This window comes from Talpa occidentalis, unplaced genomic scaffold, assembly GCF_014898055.3.
Source record: "Talpa occidentalis isolate TD23 unplaced genomic scaffold, MPIMG_talOcc4v2.1 talOcc4.17, whole genome shotgun sequence".
NCBI lineage: Eukaryota > Metazoa > Chordata > Mammalia > Eulipotyphla > Talpidae > Talpa > Talpa occidentalis.
In genome coordinates, this window is record NW_023601754.1 from 58,956,232 (window position 1) to 58,973,213 (window position 16,982).

The 16,982-nt window shown below is 40.7% G+C and overlaps 1 protein-coding gene across 2 annotated transcripts in view; it reads left to right on the plus strand.

Moving 5' to 3' along the window:
- The window catches only part of PATL1 (PAT1 homolog 1, processing body mRNA decay factor), a 31,684-nt gene extending 16,027 nt beyond the window's left edge, over positions 1-15,657 (plus strand). For both annotated transcript variants that reach the window (XM_037517850.2, XM_037517851.2), the window contains exons 10-19: positions 1,822-2,002; positions 2,772-2,895; positions 3,321-3,418; positions 4,294-4,353; positions 4,858-5,006; positions 6,287-6,446; positions 10,590-10,745; positions 13,361-13,452; positions 13,537-13,686; positions 13,994-15,657. In XM_037517850.2, the coding sequence (XP_037373747.1) occupies positions 1,822-2,002; positions 2,772-2,895; positions 3,321-3,418; positions 4,294-4,353; positions 4,858-5,006; positions 6,287-6,446; positions 10,590-10,745; positions 13,361-13,452; positions 13,537-13,686; positions 13,994-14,015 (1,192 nt within the window). In that variant the 3' untranslated portion in view covers positions 14,016-15,657. The remainder of the gene's footprint in view (positions 1-1,821; positions 2,003-2,771; positions 2,896-3,320; positions 3,419-4,293; positions 4,354-4,857; positions 5,007-6,286; positions 6,447-10,589; positions 10,746-13,360; positions 13,453-13,536; positions 13,687-13,993) is intronic.
- Positions 15,658-16,982: the final 1,325 nt, after the last annotated feature.

Genomic DNA, 16,982 nt, shown 5'->3' on the forward strand with positions numbered 1-16,982 from the left:
GGCATCGGATGTGTCTCTTACCTTGACTATGGTGATGGTATTGCAAGTGTCGCCCAAGTTCGTACATATCATTGGAAATACTGTATGTGTGCAGATCTTTGTATATCAGTTATATTTCAATAAAGTTGTTTTTGAATTTTTTGATGCAATTTTAAAAATATTTTAAACTTCTGTATAACAAAAGGCATGATACTCATATGCAATTCCAGTAGAGGAAAACGACAGGGCTCATGAAAATGAAAAGATTTTCAAGATCACTTGTAATCAGAGAAATGAAGATTAAAATGGGATCACTGCTCTACGTGGTAACACAGACAGGCAAAACCTGAAGTGTCTTAACACTGACATTCTTTGCAAGAATGGAGTGTACAGACTTTTGAGAGAGAATTTGGCAGTAAATAATAAGGCAAACAATGTGGTTATACCACCTTCTAGCAGTTCTGCTCTTCACTATGTACCTGGTAATTTACACTATACATTATCATCATGAATAACTACGAAAGGCATAGGTTGAACAACAAGCCACGAGCAGAGTTACATGTCTAATACAGTTCATGTAAAACCTAAAAGCATACAGGGGCCTCCCTGGTGGTACAAGGGGTTAAGACACAACCTATGAAGCTGTCCACAGCCACTGCAGCACAAGTTCAATTCCCGGCCAGGGAGCTACCCACATGGCGCAGCAGACATCTCCTGTCTCCCCACTGATCCCCTCAGCAGTGTATTTCAGTGGATCTTTCTGTTCTGCTCTCCACTCTGTCTCTGGTGAATCCTCTCACCCCATACACCTCTGGCCTGCACCCCAGCTTTTATGTGTATAAATACATAAATATTAAAAAAAAAAAAACCTAAAAGCATACAGAAGAATGTTGCACCACATTTAAAGATGGATATACAACTAAATATAAAAAACATTTCAGGGAGGATATATGCCAGACACAGGATAGTGGTTTTTCTGAGAGGAAGGAAAGCTGGACACTGGAATCCAGAGGGATACAGGAGGGCTTTGAACTGTAGATGGTGCACTATTATTTCATTACTTATTAAAAACCTGAGGTAAAAATGATCAAAAAAATTTCTTTTCATTAAATTTAGGCAATCAGTAAATCAATGTTTATTATACTGTTACTAGTCTTTTAAGTATTTCATGATTTTCCCATTAAAAACTTTTGTTTAGACTTGGAGTCAAATAGGCCTGGGTTCAAATCTCATCACCCTGCCACTCAGTTTACTGCTTTGGACAAGTCACTTGATCTTTTTTGGCTTCTGTTTGTTGTCTTAAGTGGGGAAAATAAAGCTGCTGATCTCATGGGGCTATGGTAGGATATATATAAAAGTCCACTGGTGAGGGCCTCCCTGGTGGTGCAGTGGTTAAGCACTGGGTTGCAAGGCTGCCCACAGCCTCTGCAGCTCTGGTTCAATCCTGGGCCGCTGGCTTGGGTCCCACATGGCGCGCAGACTTCTCCTGCTGCCCGCTGCTCCCCTCAGCAGTGTACCTCGTGAGTCTGCCTGTTCTGCTCTCCGCTCTGGCTCTGGTGAATTCCCTCACCCTCCCAGTGCTTGTATAAATAAATCTTTAAAAGTCCACTGGTAAAATTGCTTAACATCTGTCTGATAAGGCACTTAGGTCTTTGTTTATTTCCTCAATTGTGTTGCATGGTTCTCTCAAATTCTGTTAAGATTCAGTTATTTCCCACTCCTCTTTTAACATAAGCAATGGGGAATTTTTTTGTTGTTGTTGGCCTGGTCTGTTTCTGCATTGTTAAACAGCATAATGAATGTACCCACTTGGAGTGAGTGTGGCATGTGTTTCCGTTTTAGTCAGCATCGGAATCTCAATGGTGCTGGAGACAGAGGCAGTCACCGAAGCAGTCATCAGGATCATCTCCGAAAGGATCCCTATGCCAATCTCATGTTACAGCGGGAAAAGGACTGGGTCTCTAAAATCCAGATGATGCAACTACAAAGCACTGATCCCTACCTGGATGATTTTTATTACCAGGTAAATGCTCTGCTAGTTTTGAAAATAACCGTTTAGTCCCTTATGCAGGGACTAAATGAGTGAAGACACTCACTCATTTAAGTATTGGTAGACTTAAACATTAATAGCATTCTCTTCAAGTGGGTAATAATTGACCAAGCAAATTCTGTCCTCTTTTCAAGCTGGAGAACCTCTTATACTATTCACTAAAATGTTTACATACATGCCTTTTATTTCTTGTGTATAACCACTCTCAGGCCAATGTTCTCAAATTCCTTTGGCATCAATAATCTGGTTCTTTCCATTGTGAATATTGGCATTCTAACTTTAAAAGTATTCCATTAATGATTAGTTTTCACGGGCCTCCCTGGTGGTGCAAGGGGTTGAGCACCACATTATGAAGCAATCCGCAACCTCTGTAGCACAAGTTCAATCCCCGGCCGGCCAGAGAGCTACCCACATGGCGAGGTGGACCTCTCCTGTCTCACCCGCTGATCCCCTCAGCAGTGTATTTCAGTCAGTCTGCCTGTTTTGTTCCCTGCTCTGTTTCTGGTGAATCCTCTCACCCACCGCCTTTCTGACCTGTACCCCAGCTCTTGTATGCATAAATAGATATATCTTAAAAAAAAAAAAGATTAGCTTTTGAAGGCTGGGATTTGATAAAGCAAATTTCTAACAATCTTAACAAGAATTAGATTGATACATTTATAGGAGTCAGTTGTATGACAGCCATTAGTATAAATTATTTGATGATAAAGAGCATCCCTGTTCTGTGCTCGTATTGTGATAGAATTACTTCGAAAAACTGGAGAAATTGTCAGCTGCTGAAGAAGTGCAAGGTGATGGCCCTAAAAAGGAACGCACCAAGCTCATTACGCCTCAGGTGGCCAAACTCGAGCATGCCTATAAACCTGGTAAGGTCCCAGAGCCATAGTAAGGAAACTTGATAAGCTGTTGATACGGTAGTAACTGAATAGATGATTGGATAGCAATGTTTAAAACTGACTTATAAAGTACCATTTTTTATTCCATCCTAGAGTGAACAGTGTGGCAGACAGTCTTTTAGATCCCTTCTACTTAAAATCCCATAACTATTTTTTAAACCTGTTATAATTTCTTGTGCTCCTAAAATAGGTAAGGGATTATTACTTAGAGTTTTTGTTTATTAACCAAAAAAAAAATCAGAAAGATTAGTTTCAATAAGAGATTGTTTTAGATAACACATAGATTTTTGTAGTAAATTATTAGATCATGAGTGAAAAATAGAGAATATAAAGATCTTTGAAATGCCTGCCTGCATTAGTGAGTTTTATTTCTTGAAAATTTTTTGTCCTTGCAGTGCAGTTTGAAGGGTCTTTGGGAAAACTTACTGTCTCTAGTGTGAATAATCCCCGAAAAATGATTGATGCTGTTGTGACGTCTCGGAGCGAAGATGATGTAAGTCCCAGCAGAACTGTTTATATAAGAAAGTCTGGTCAATACCACTATTTATGAGAGTGCTGTGAATGGACTCAGGCAGTGTTGCTCACAGTCTGCTGTGGAGCTTCCCACCTGGCATTCTGGCATCTGCAGATGTGCTGAGATATTAACACGTCACTCTGAGGCAGCCAGGCAGGACTTCGGGTGACAGGGGTCTTTGGGGTAGCTGTAAGTGCAAACAACATCAACTATTTACTCTTGTTGTAAAAATTACCATTTTCGGGCCTCCCCTGGTAGCACATCACTGTGAGCGCATCACTGTGAAGCTGTCCGCAGCCTCTGCAGCATGGGTTTGATCCCGGCCGGCCGGCCGGCGATAATCCCACATGGCACAGCAGACCTCTGCTGTCTCGCCTGCTGCTCCCCTCGGTAGAGTATTTCGTGAGTCTGTCTGTTCTGTTCCCCACTCTGTCTCTGGTGAATCCTGTCACCCTCCCGCACATCTGGCCTGTACCCTGGTTCTTGTATGCATGAATAAATAAATCTTTAAAAAAAAACAAAAACAAATAGATCAAAAAAGAAATCTCAAAAGAAAACTTTAAAAAAAAATTACCATTTTCCCTGTGTTTTAAAGTTTTCCTATGGTATCTTCATTTTCTGCATTCTACAGTTATCTTTTGCCTATCTATGAATTCAGTTTGATAGTTTGTGTGTGGGTTGATTCCATCAACTCTGTGGCCTTTGTCCACATTAGTGTTGTTTTAGGTTATGAATTTTCATAGAGTCAGGATTCCCTTAAAGTATTGTCACAAGTGGAAACAAATGTGCATATTTAGTGAATTATTTTTAACAGCAGTAGAAAGTTCATATTGCACTGTCTTATCTCTTTTTAGGAGACAAAAGAAAAACAGGTTCGGGACAAGAGACGAAAAACCCTTGTCATAATTGAGAAAGTAAGTTTAGGTTTGTTGATATAGTTTCAAATAAGATGCACTGGCTTTATCCAAGCATGTTCAGTTAACAGCTTGTCTTTCTAAGAAAATAAAAATCACCTTGTTATGCCTATGAATTAATTAGTTGGTTCACCTGTGCTTTTGTGTTTGTGCTTATTAGCACATTCAACCTTGAATATGTAATATTTTTTTTGCTAAAATGGAAAATACAAGCATTTTACTTCTTGGTATTCTCACAGAATACCCATATGCTATGGAAACCAGTCGTCCAGTGGAAACTAAGATCCTTAATGGTTTTTCCTCTGTATTGTTGTCATCTTTCTCCCTGGTGCTATGCGCTGTGCTGTGTTATGCGGAGTGTTATAATACGGTGCTAGCGAATTGTCTGTAAAACATAAATACCATGTTGCCAGGCCATCGAGCTTGGTAACCAGGAGCACAGACTCTGGGAGCATTGTATGACCCTGACCTCACACCCTGTGGCTTGCTTTGTGTCTCCCTCAGACCTATAGTTTACTCCTTGATGTGGAGGATTATGAAAGGCGTTATGTCCTCAGTCTAGAAGAAGAGCGACCTGCCTTGATGGAAGAAAGAAAGCACAAAATTTGTAGCATGTATGACAACTTAAGGGGGAAATTGCCTGGACAAGAGAGGTAATAATTGTGCATTTTGAGAAAAACATGAGATTAACTAGATGAAATCCTTTACCAAACTGAGCTTTATACGTGTTCTGCTTTTGGCTACTGTTCCTTACCACTCTAGTAAGCTCAAAGACTGTTCTATTAGCCTAACTCAAATACCACTTCTTATAAAACATTTCCCATCATCCTCCTCAGCCAAGGGGGAAAAAATCTCTCTACCCTGAATTCATTTAGTCAGCAAACACTCAGTATCCGTGAGGGACTGTGCTAGATGCTGGTGAGAGAGTGGAGAACATTATTTGGCTTCAGTTTTTGAACCTACAGATTGTATCTGGCTTATGCTTACTAACATGTTCAACCTTGTAATCTCTGTGTATTTTCTTTCTTAGTAGATGGGAAGTATAAATGCATACTTCTTTGGGATTTCCTTAGTATACTTATAGGCTGTGAAAACCAGTCTTCCAGTGGAGACTAAGTTTCTTCATGTTTCTCTTTCTGTGCATTGCTAGTGTCTCTCTCCTACTTCAGGTCTGCAGCAGAAACTTGATGGTAAATGCTCTGTAAATCTCCAATACTAATTCATTGAGTGCAGAAAACCTATGTCTCTTAACAGGTCCCAATACCTTTACCCACTCAAGAAAACTGATAATTCTACATCAGGACATAGACAAAACAGAGCATAGATGAACACGTTTGCCACACACCTTTTCTGGTTTTGGGCTATAGGGAGCTGGTTGAATAAAAGTGGGTTTATCTGAGATAGCAATAGTATGCAGCCCTTAAATGTAGTTGAAATTTATTTGTTGACATGGGAAGGTGTTCACAAAAAGTTGACTGAAAAAAGTCTTATTAGAAAGCCATATTAATTCTGTTGCTCCCCTCCACCCTTTTTATGAAGGAAAAAAAATAAACACAGTACAAGTTTCTGCAAAAAGGGAGCATCAATAAGTTGACACTGAGGATGTGTTATCTCTTTTTTGCTTTTATTTATTTGTACGGCATTAACCATGTTACTTGTGTAATTAATTAACAAAGGAAGTTAATGCATGTAGTTGGGCCATCTTTATTAAGGACTTAGGCAATTTGATTTAAATGATTTTTTTTTGCATTTGTAAAACAGATTTTTATGATTTGGTTAGGAGTTAAGTATATCTCACTGTTTCGTAGTACAGTAAGTGTAGAGTGAAAATGAATGTGGGATAATCATTTGTAGCATGTAAAAGGGAAAAGAGGAAGATTTTTTTTATATATAGCTCTTGTTGACCTAAGTTAGTGTTCTTTTCCCCCCACAGGCCAAGTGATGACCACTTTGTACAGATCATGTGTATCCGAAAAGGGAAGAGAATGGTTGCCCGTATTCTTCCTTTCCTCTCCACAGAGCAAGCAGCTGACATTCTTATGACAACAGCCAGGAACCTTCCTTTCCTTATCAAGAAGGATGCACAAGATGAGGTGATCTACCATATGGGACATCTTTCTTTTGGGCCTTCATAATTGATAAGATTTCTAGAATTCAGCCTTGCTTTCCTCTCCTCTTCCCCTCTGTGTTGATTTGTATAACCTTTGGCAGCGTGATTTGATCACTTAAAAACAAAATTTTCCAGGCTATTTTTAATCCCATCTTTGGTCCAAAAGACTATATTTCTAAGCATGAAGAACGCAATTCTCTCTTATTTGACATAATTGCAAAGCTATGGTCTTATCAGAATTACTTAAAAGTAAATTGTTTGGCCCTATCCCAAATAGACTGAATCAGAATTTACAGAAGATCAGGGTTTCTGTATAAAAATGTCCCCAGCTGAATCTGTTGCTGACTAAAGTTTGCAAACTTCTGGTTTTAATTGCTGTGCCTGATATATAAAATAACACTTCTCACTGGGCTTAACATCTACCTTCAGGCTAAGTTGAATGATGTCGCAGAAATCTGGCTGGTCCCTTTTTTTTTTTTTTTTAAGATTTATTTATTTATACAAGCACTGGGTACAGTCAGAAGCATGGGAGGGTGAAAGAATTCACCAGAGCCAGAGCGGGGCGCAGAGCAGGCAGAAGGACCGAAGTCCACTGCTGAGGGGAGCAGCGGGCGGCAGGAGAGGTCTGCGCGCCATGTGGGACCCTCCTCCGGTGGCCGGGGAGCGGCCGGGGATTGAACCGGCGCTGCAGAGGCCACGGGCAGCTTCATAGCCCAGCGCTCAACCGCTGCGCCACCAGGGAGACCCTGGCTGGTGCTTTTAAGTAACTTTCATTATGATCTAAACTAAACTAGAATTGGAAGCCTGATTAACAGGTTTACAAGTTAACTCTTGGTTAGAGTTGCTTTCTGCTTACCCCTGTCATAATGTTCGAAAGATGAGCAAATTTTAGAATAGTCTTGATAAGGATGGCCCAGAGCACCAGTATCACTAAGCATAAGATTCAGAATAATAGAATTTATGAGAGTCAACCTGTAGGTTCACTGGTTAGTTACTAGCTGATTACTAGTTAATTGCTAACCATCTAGTAATACTCCCCAGAAAATGAAATGGTACCAAAGACCTTCTAAGTAGTATGACATGGATTAGTCTGAAATAAAAGTTGAAAAATTCCTTCTTGAAATTTTAGCATCTGCAGAAGAAATGAATACAAAGTTTAGGTCTCATCAGGAAATGTGAAGGCGGCATAAGACAAGTTTATAAAGATTTTAAGAATGAAAAATTAATGTCAGGAAAGTAAAGATTTGAGGTTTATCCTTGAAAACAGAAGGCAAGACTAAGAAGTCAGAGCTACCTTTCCAGCCTATAAATTATAAGCACTAAGTGGGAGCTCAATCTCAGAGGAAGTGATCCTTGGGAACCAGTTCAGGAGTGCTTTGTTCACTTAACAACTACTTAGTGAGCACTTCTTTGTACCAGGCACGGTCTTGTAACTGTAGCACCTAATTTTAGTTGCTAGGAGCTGGGAATTCAAAAATGCCTATCTTCATGGAGCTAACTGCTAGTAAGCAAAATTTGATTAAATATATTTGGTGAAGGGTAATAGGCCACATTTCTAAATAATATTTCCTTGAAGTAATAGCTGGTTCCAGTCTGAATACTCCTTGTGCCAGAAAGCAAAGAAGTGGAAGAGCACTAGGTCCTGTGTAAAAGATGCACAGGTCAACCCGGGGGCTCCTTACTGATCCCGCATGGGCACACTTGGCATCAGGAAGAAAATACAGCAGATTGAAATATATCAAATGTATTTTATTTAACGAGTTTGTAATGATACTAAACACATTAATCACCTTCAGAAATTGCTAGGCTATCAGCTCATTAATTGGTAAATAAAGTAGAAGAATCAAGCATTTCTCCTGCCTTTTCACTACAGCCAAATATCTTGCTAACTGGAAAGTTGATAGAAAATTCTTCTTTATCGAAGAATTTCAGCTAAGTAAGTAAGTGCAAAAATGATAAAATCAGAAAATTGTCATTTTACATTTCCTAAGAGGAAAACAGTCTATCTGGACAAAATTACTAGTGGTAAAAGCATTAGGTAAAATATGGATGGGGAACTTAAGCTTAGGTTGACACTGGCTGACAGCACCTGTACACACAGGTCATTTACCAGATGAAGGGGAACAGCCAGACACCATATGCCTCGTGTGCACAGAAGAAGGCGCACAGCACTTTTAACCCACCTCACCCCGCTGAGCTTGGAGCTAAGCAAGCCTATAATTCTAAGTATCAGTTTTTATGGGGGGCGGAAAATAGAATAGTGGAACCTGTTAAGTTACACCACAAAAGTGCATTAGGGGGCCTCCCTGGTGCCACAAGGGTTAAATCTCAGCACTATCAAGCTACCTGGCAGCCACAGCAGCACGAGTTCTATCCCCAGCCAGGGAGCTGACCCACATGGCACAGCAGACCTCTCCTGTCTGGCCCACTGCTCCTCCTCGCAGCTGTATATTTCAGTAGATCTGCCTGTTCTGCTCCCCACTCTATTTCTGATTGGTCTTCTTACCCCCTTTCGCCCCCATGCCTTTGGCCTACACCCCAGTTCTTATATACATAAGTAAATAATTTTTTTTAAAAGTGCATTTGGCCAGATTCAGACTGGGATGAATGACAGTTTCTAACAGATAAAAGTCACATGAATGGGCAGTGACAAAGGGCCTGTTTGCAAAATTTAAAAGCATCAAATGCAGTATGTGCATCTAGTTTGAAACAGAATAAATCAGCTGCTCTAAGGCATTTTTGAGACAATTGGAAAAAATGTGAATTTCCTGTATATATTAAATAACATTAAGGAATTGTTAATTTTGTTAGGTATGGTAATAGGGCTTTTGCTAGATATATAAAGTGAAGTATTTATGGGTGAAATGCTACAAAGGAGGAACACAGATTTAGTAGGAGTAGCAACATGATGATTTAATTGTTCAGTGATGGCTACATGGTCATCATTACACTGTTATGCTCTTTTTTGTGCTTTTGTGCATGTTTAAAAATGCTTTTTTTTTTTTTCAAAGATTTATTTTATTTATTTATACAAGAACCAGGGTACGGGCTCGATGCGCGGGAGGGTGATAGGATTCACCAGAGACAGAGCAGGAAACAGAACAGGCAGACTGACAAAATACACTGCTGAGGGGAGCAGCGGGTGTGACAGGAGAGGTCTGCCGTGCCATGTGGGACCCTCACCAGCTGGCCGGGAACTAACCTGTGCTGCAGAGGCAGCGGACAGCCTCACAGCGTGGCGCTCAACTGCCTGCGCCACCAGAGGAGGCCCTGCCTTCATTTTTTTAAAGCTTTGTTTGTTTAGCAGATAACAAAAACTAGTCTACTTGACAGCCATCACTTTTTCTCCAGTAGGCACTGAGTGCCTGGAAGAATCCTTGATATACTTTCATGTCTTTGAACTAGTTTTATTGGTAGCACTGTATTTTAACTTCCCAGTCATACGGCAAAACAGAATGAATGACTAGCAGACTGTAGTTCAATGGCTTTGGAGTCTCTATTAACTACTAGCTATATAGCTCAGTACTAAGTTTCTGGTCACTGAGCTTCTCTACTAATTTATAAAAATTATGTTATTTCTCCACTTCCTCAATGAGCTTATGTAAAGCTAAAACAAGATAAAATTAGGTCTGAAAATAGTTAATCATTCTCTAGCACTCAGAATTTACCTAGCTTAGAATATTTCTCACTATAATATATTGGAGTTGCCAACTTATTGATATCTTCCCTACTAGTCTTTAGATCTCTGAGAATCTGTGTCCTGATTACTGTTTGTTTTTAGTCCATGGTATCTGGCACATTGTAGGTCTTTAAGTGTTTGTAGAATGAATTAGAATACTGATGTTTTATCATGAACCTTGCTATGTATTTCAGAAGTGATTTCACAACTGCGGTTCACACAAGTCGTGGCATTTCCTGTGCAACTTGAAAAGTGCTCAGTAGATACCTTAGAATCCATTCTTAAAACACAGCAGTGTCTGCTAGACTTGTCAGGCCTTTTTTGTTAGATCTGCCTGGGGAGGTTGAGTTTATGACTGAACATCTACCCGTGACCCCTGACGGGGGGGTGACTGAGCAGGGTGAAGAGCAGTTCCCAGGACCTGATGTTCTCACTTGTATTTTGTAGGTGCTGCCATGCTTACTGAGTCCCTTCTCTCTCCTCCTCTATCATCTTCCATCATTGACTGTCACCAGCCTTCTGCAACAGCTAATGAACCTACCTCAGAGTGCAGCTGCACCAGCACCCTCCAACCCTCACCTCACCGCTGTGCTTCAGAACAAGGTGGTCTTGCCATTTTATGTCCCTGAACTTTGGGGGTCTTCTAAATTTGCCTTATAAAGTAATGACTGTTGTGGGTGTGGCAACTTTAGAAAAAAAGGCTTCTTTCAGCTGAGAGTTAATGAAGTCTCTAGTAACAGAGACTCAAAATAAGTGTGTGGGTAGAATAAATCTGGTATAGTGGGACCTCCCCTGGTGGCGCAGCGGTTGAGCGCTGGGTTGCGAGGCTGCCTGCAGCCTCTGCAGCACCAGTTCAGTCCCTGGCCACGGCGAGTGTCCCACAATAAATAAATAAATAGATAGATAGATAGATAGATAGATAGATAGATAGATAGATAGATAGATAGATAGATAGATAGATAAATAAATCTGGCATAGTGGCTCCACAGAGTCAGCAGGGATCCAGGCTCCTTTGGTTGCCTTCTCTGCTGTCCTTAGCAGTGACCCAAAGTTAAAGGATTCAAGGCTTCACTTTGCATCAAGAAGAGGGGTATATGCCAGGGCCAAAAGGTGTAGATTAGCTGTTAGTGCGATAATATCTCCAGTAACTTCTTAATCTTATGGCCAAATTTCATCATAGGCAATAACCAACCACAGGGAAGAATTGGAGGACATCTCTCCGTTCGCACCATTTTCATCACAAATAAAATCAGAGTTCTGATAAGAAAAGGATATTAAGTAGTAGCAGCCTCTGTCATAAGGCTATAAGAAGTAGAATATCCCATGTCATGTATCACATCAGAGTAAAGAGCCAGAGACCCAGAGAGAATGCACAGTGCAGAAGGAAGCCTGATGTTTCCAGGGCAGGTTTCTCTATCTTGCCTGCCACTTTCTAGTTTTAGGGCCCTGAACCTATTCTGTCCCTTTCTGAAAACCATTTCCTGGTCTGTTAATTGGAGGGCATGGTATCAGTGTCAGAGTTGGCCCAGTCTTTACATGAGAGAACAGCTGTGATGGCTAAATGCACAGCAGTTCCACAAATGTCATTTTGTTCGACATCATTTCATTCTAATGTTGAAAGGGAAACAACTGATTCCCAGCCAGGGCCACTGCATTTGTAGTGATTGCACATTCTCCCCATGTCTGTGTGGGTTTCTTCTGGGTATTCTGGTTTCTTGCCACACGCCAAAGGTGTGCGAAGTTCACTGATTCTCCAGTTGGAGTGAGTGGGGGGCGGGGGGGTGTGTGTGCACCCTGCGGTGGAAGGCTTGCCTATCTGCTGTGGCTTCCTGCCTTGCTCCCTGAGCTCCCAGGAGAGGCTCCGGCCACCCACAGCCGTGAACTGGAATAAGCAGTTTGAAGAATGAATACAAATGGTTGTTTACTATTAGAAATGTTTGGGTCTTTATTTAGAAGTTTGGTGATGTTTTGTGACCAGAAATCTGCCATAGGAGCTAAACTCTTCATTTTATCAACTAGCCTATAGCCAAGTTGGTTTCGTTGCCATGAGCATGTGTTAAGGACCAGAGTGAGGACTAATGTAATGCCCGCCACGCAGAGGGCACTTGTTAGGGCCATCCATTCCATTAGATGAAAAAGTCTCAAGACCTCTTTCCTCCTTGCACCTGAAAGAGGTGCCAGAGTGTGACCTGCAGACAGCACGTCCCGGGCTGGGGTCTGGAGTGATCAGCTGTTGCCTCTTGCATTGTTTAGTCTCTTGTGTTTTGATTTTGATAAACAAAAGTATCTCTAGCCCATTCTTAACACACGTTCATAGCAATGACACCAACTTGACTGTGGGCTGGAATTTGTGGAAAGGCAAGATTGTCCCTGTGAGGCGAGCTGAGAAAGGTGAGATGGGGTCCACAGCACCCCCCACCTCCCGCTCTGATCCATGGCGCCGTGGCTCATGGATCTAACCTGGGGCCTCTTGTCCCTACTTGTGTTCTCATTCTGTGCCCCGTGACTGTGTGTTTCCTGCTTTCACTGCCCGCTGAATAGAACAAACCTAACAGAACAAGCCTCTCTGTAGTTCTGTTTCTGTAAAGTATGTTTCTGCTTTGTAGTAATCCCAAGTGAACTTACCTGTTTATCCTTTATTTTTTAGACTTTTATTAACATCCTATCTAAGGCTTTGTTTTCCAGATAAATATGCCCTTTTTTTAAGGAAATTTTCTCCTCCTGATCATTTCAGTTACTTCTCTTTGTATATTTCCCCACAGGTCTTACCACCTTTTTTCTTAAGTCAAAGTATCTTACTCTAATGTTTTTGTTTATTTTTTTCCATGAGTTTTAATTTCTGTCTTAAGTTTTCTTCATCTGGCTTTCTTTTTTAATCTATTTCTGTTGTAGAATAAAAGAAAAACTAAATCCTACATTATCCGTGGCTGGAAAAAACCACCTTTTCGTCCCAGGTGGGGTGGGAGAGCAGAGAGGACGCTGGGCACTGGGGCTTTGTTTCCAGTGACAGTGCTTGTCGCTGCCGTGCCAGAAGTGAGGGCGGAGTAAGGCAGAGCCTTTCAGCTCAGGGCTGTCTGGCCTTTGCCTACTTTCACAACAAAATATAGCACTGGGGTCATTTTGATTTAGTGCTATCCCCCCTTTAATGCTGGAGTCCCCTCAGCAGTAGCAGAGGAAGCTTAGATAGGGTGCTAATGTCTCCCCGTCTCCTTTTACAGTTTGGCCTATCGCTGCTTCTTGTCGTCCTGAGCCGTGGGGAAGACCTGCAGAGTTCAGATCCTGCTGCAGAATCAATGCAGAACAACCAGTGGTCAGTATGTGTTTCTTCTTTTATTTTCTTTTAGGCAGTCTTCATTCTTTTTCTCACATTGGTGTTGTCGGTTTTCCCTATCAGGACGGAGGTGATGTTCATGGCAACACGAGAACTTCTACGGATTCCCCAAGCAGCCCTGGCTAAGCCAATCTCCATCCCCACAAACCTAGTGTCCCTCTTTTCTCGCTATGTTGACCGACAGAAACTGAACTTGCTGGAGACAAAACTGCAGTAAGTTTGCACAGGAGAGTTCCCCATCTCGCTACGGTTGGCGCTTTAGAGGTTAGGGGGGTGGGGGCAGGGACTATTGGTGGAAGAAATAAAGACTTCTATCAAATATTTGAGTATCTACTAGATACAAAACATTGTGTTAGGTGCAGCCATTGCCCTCAAGCTTGTCTAAATGCTAAGGGTAGAGTGATAGCTCAGATGTTTCATTAAGAGAATTCATACAGAGATACAGTTTTAATGCCAAACATTACCTTCTGTTTTAATTCATTTATATAAACACGTTTCCTCTCTTTCTTTGTACCCATAGGCTAGTTCAGGGGATACGGTAAACGGTCTCCAGATGTGTCCTGTACCTCCTTTCGGCCATCACCCGCACTGCTGCCATCACCAATGGAGTGTTTTTAGTGAGGGAGGGAAGGTAGCGTATTCCCCAAAGCATCTTGTGGGACCGATTCCTGTTCACAGGGGTTGTCTCTAAATGCCAGGTATTTCCCTACTGCTCTGTGAAATGCGGCTGGGTGATACTTGTGCTGGTTTCTTCTTACCTTCTATGTTACAATTCTGCATGCCCTACTTTTACTCAATTCTTCTCAATTTTGCATTTTCTTTGCCCTAGAGACATAATATAATCTCTCCCTTTATCCTCCCACCACTACTCCAGTTCAGAATAGATTGTAGCCTGCCAGAGGAGTCCCTCCCTCATTCTATTGAAGTCTTATTGCCCCGTATTAATATGATTATAGGAGAGGCAATTAAGTAGGAATCAATATACACACATATATATGCACAGAGACACCCCCATACATAAGTTTATGTGGTCTCCAGAGGATCCTTAAAGAACAAGTTTTAGATTGAAAAATATTTAGTTGACACAGCCCCCCTCTAAACACAAACCAACTTACATATTTTTAATGTTTCTAGTCCATCTTTAATTAATTTGGTGGGCTCTACTTGTTTTAATATAAATACAGGGTATGCAGCATTTTTTAATAAAATCAGAACTCTTAACTGGCTGATGCCCAGCTCTAGGCTGAGAAGGCCCTTTTTTACTCCCAACTTATATTTCCTTTATTTCTGTCCACCTAATGGAGACAACACACGGTTAAGTCTTTTCCTTGCTGCGACTACGGTGCACTTGAGTCTCTCTCCTCAAGTGCATGCAAGATTGTCCAAGATGATTCTTTCTTACTTCCTGCTTCCACAGTGTAGCTCTCGCGCACTCACTCTGTCTTCCTGAGACTACTTCAGTAAGCCATGCTTTTACTTATCTTTCCCCATTTTTATTTGTTGTCATGGGTAGAAACCTCCAGTTATAACCATGGAAGCTGAGTTTGGCGTGCTTTGTTCTTCAGTCTCCTCCACACCGTGGACAGAACTGCTGTCCTTGCTACTTTGTCTCTCCCAAATCGCATTCCCAGGCAGCAAGGGGCCTGGGATTGAATCCCAGCAGGGACAGCCTGCCCTGACCCTTCTCACTCACCCCTCTTTCATTCAGCAATCAACCAAGATCAGGGGTTTTGATCCCTAGTGATTATAGCCCTTAAGCAAATTAGATCTGAATTAATTTTACATGACTGTCCTGATAGACTTTTTGCTGTTCTCACTTTCTCGAATGTAGTAGGGGGACAAGTCATATTTAAAGAGAATAAACATTTTGCACATACATGTATTGTACAACAGTAAAAGCCTCCGTTATCACCAGCTGTCCCAGTTCTCCATTTCTTCCCCCTCTGTAACCCCAGACTCCACCAGCTGTTCCCCAGTAATGTCACCCCACTTCCCTCTGCTGCTACCTGCCGACTGACCCCACACACCTCCCAGCCTTTCCTTCACAAATGATCAAGTGAAAACTTGATTATTATTTCCTCTTTTCCGTGCTTTATCTTTGTTGTTTGGTTTAATTAATAAAAATTAAAGTTTCTAAATTTACATTTTTATAGGGTATTGTAAATAAAAACAAATTGTATACTTGAAAAAAAAAAGTGTGCTTACATTTCTGTTTTATTGTTACCTTTTGAATATGATCTTTTGTGTTTCTAGCATATTTAGATAGACTGGCAAAACTTTTGATGTGGGCGTTGGTGAGGGTATTATTATCTAATTTTTACCTATTTTCTTTTGTTGCAAGGGGTGGAGGATTGTTGGTACTGTGTTGGTGGGCACTGTGCAGCAACATTCATTTGCAGAGGTATGAACATACACTACCTCAATTAAAAATAAAAATACTCAGTAACCAGTGAACAATATTAACCTTCCTGCTTAGGTATATCAAAAATAATGAAATTAGGTTATGCACTAAAATAATTGATAACAATATGGCACAGTTAAAAACAGACATCTTGTAATCTTACATAAGAAAAAGACCCTGATAAGTGATAGCAAACAGACTGAATAATTTCACAAAAGAAAAATGCAAGTAAAGTGTTTATAAGAAGTTCATCTCCACTAGTTAACAAAGAAATGAAAAATGTTTTTACTTACTAAATAAACTTAAAATGATGCTACTGAGAATTTGGGGCCACCTCTCATGCTAAACAGTAAATTTCTTCATTTGGAAAGTGCTTAGCAATGTGAGAACTTCAAAAATAGTCATAGCTTTTGGCTAATGTGTTTCACTTTAAGAATATTGTAAGGAAAAATTCCAAAAACGATCAACGTAAGCATTCTTTAAAGTTTAAAAGATTAGAGATAATCTAAATGTCTAAGATTCCAGTAATCTTAGATAAATGATAACCTATGTGTCATGGACAGAAAGGCAGAATTTTTAGTCATAGAAAGTGGTTATACAGTAAGGTGGAAAAATACAAAGTATATAGGCTTTGAATGTTAATTTTTTTTTTTTTTTTTAAGAAAATGCTTATGTGGCAGAAAGAAATATTGGGAGGATTTTCACCTACAGGTTACTGGTGTCTCTAGTGGTATTAAGAGGAACGTTTTTGCTTTGCAGTATTTTCTAAATTTTCTATAAAGGAAATGCACTGCTTATATTCTTAGAAGTAATACTTTAAAGAGAGATTGTTTTTGAGGAATTTAGTTAAATGAAAAATATTAAGAATATAAGTATAATATAGTATCTATATATGTACATGACATATTCTGTGTGGAGGGGAAGCCAGTTAGAGGTGGCCTTTATTTTTATTTTTTTTTAAGATTTATTTATACAACAACTGGGGTACAGGCCAGATGCACGGGAGGGTGAGAGGATTCACCAGAGGCAGAGAGGGGAATAGAACAGTCAGACTGACTGAAATACACTGCTGAGGGGAGCAACAGGCAAGACAAGAGAGGTCTGCTAC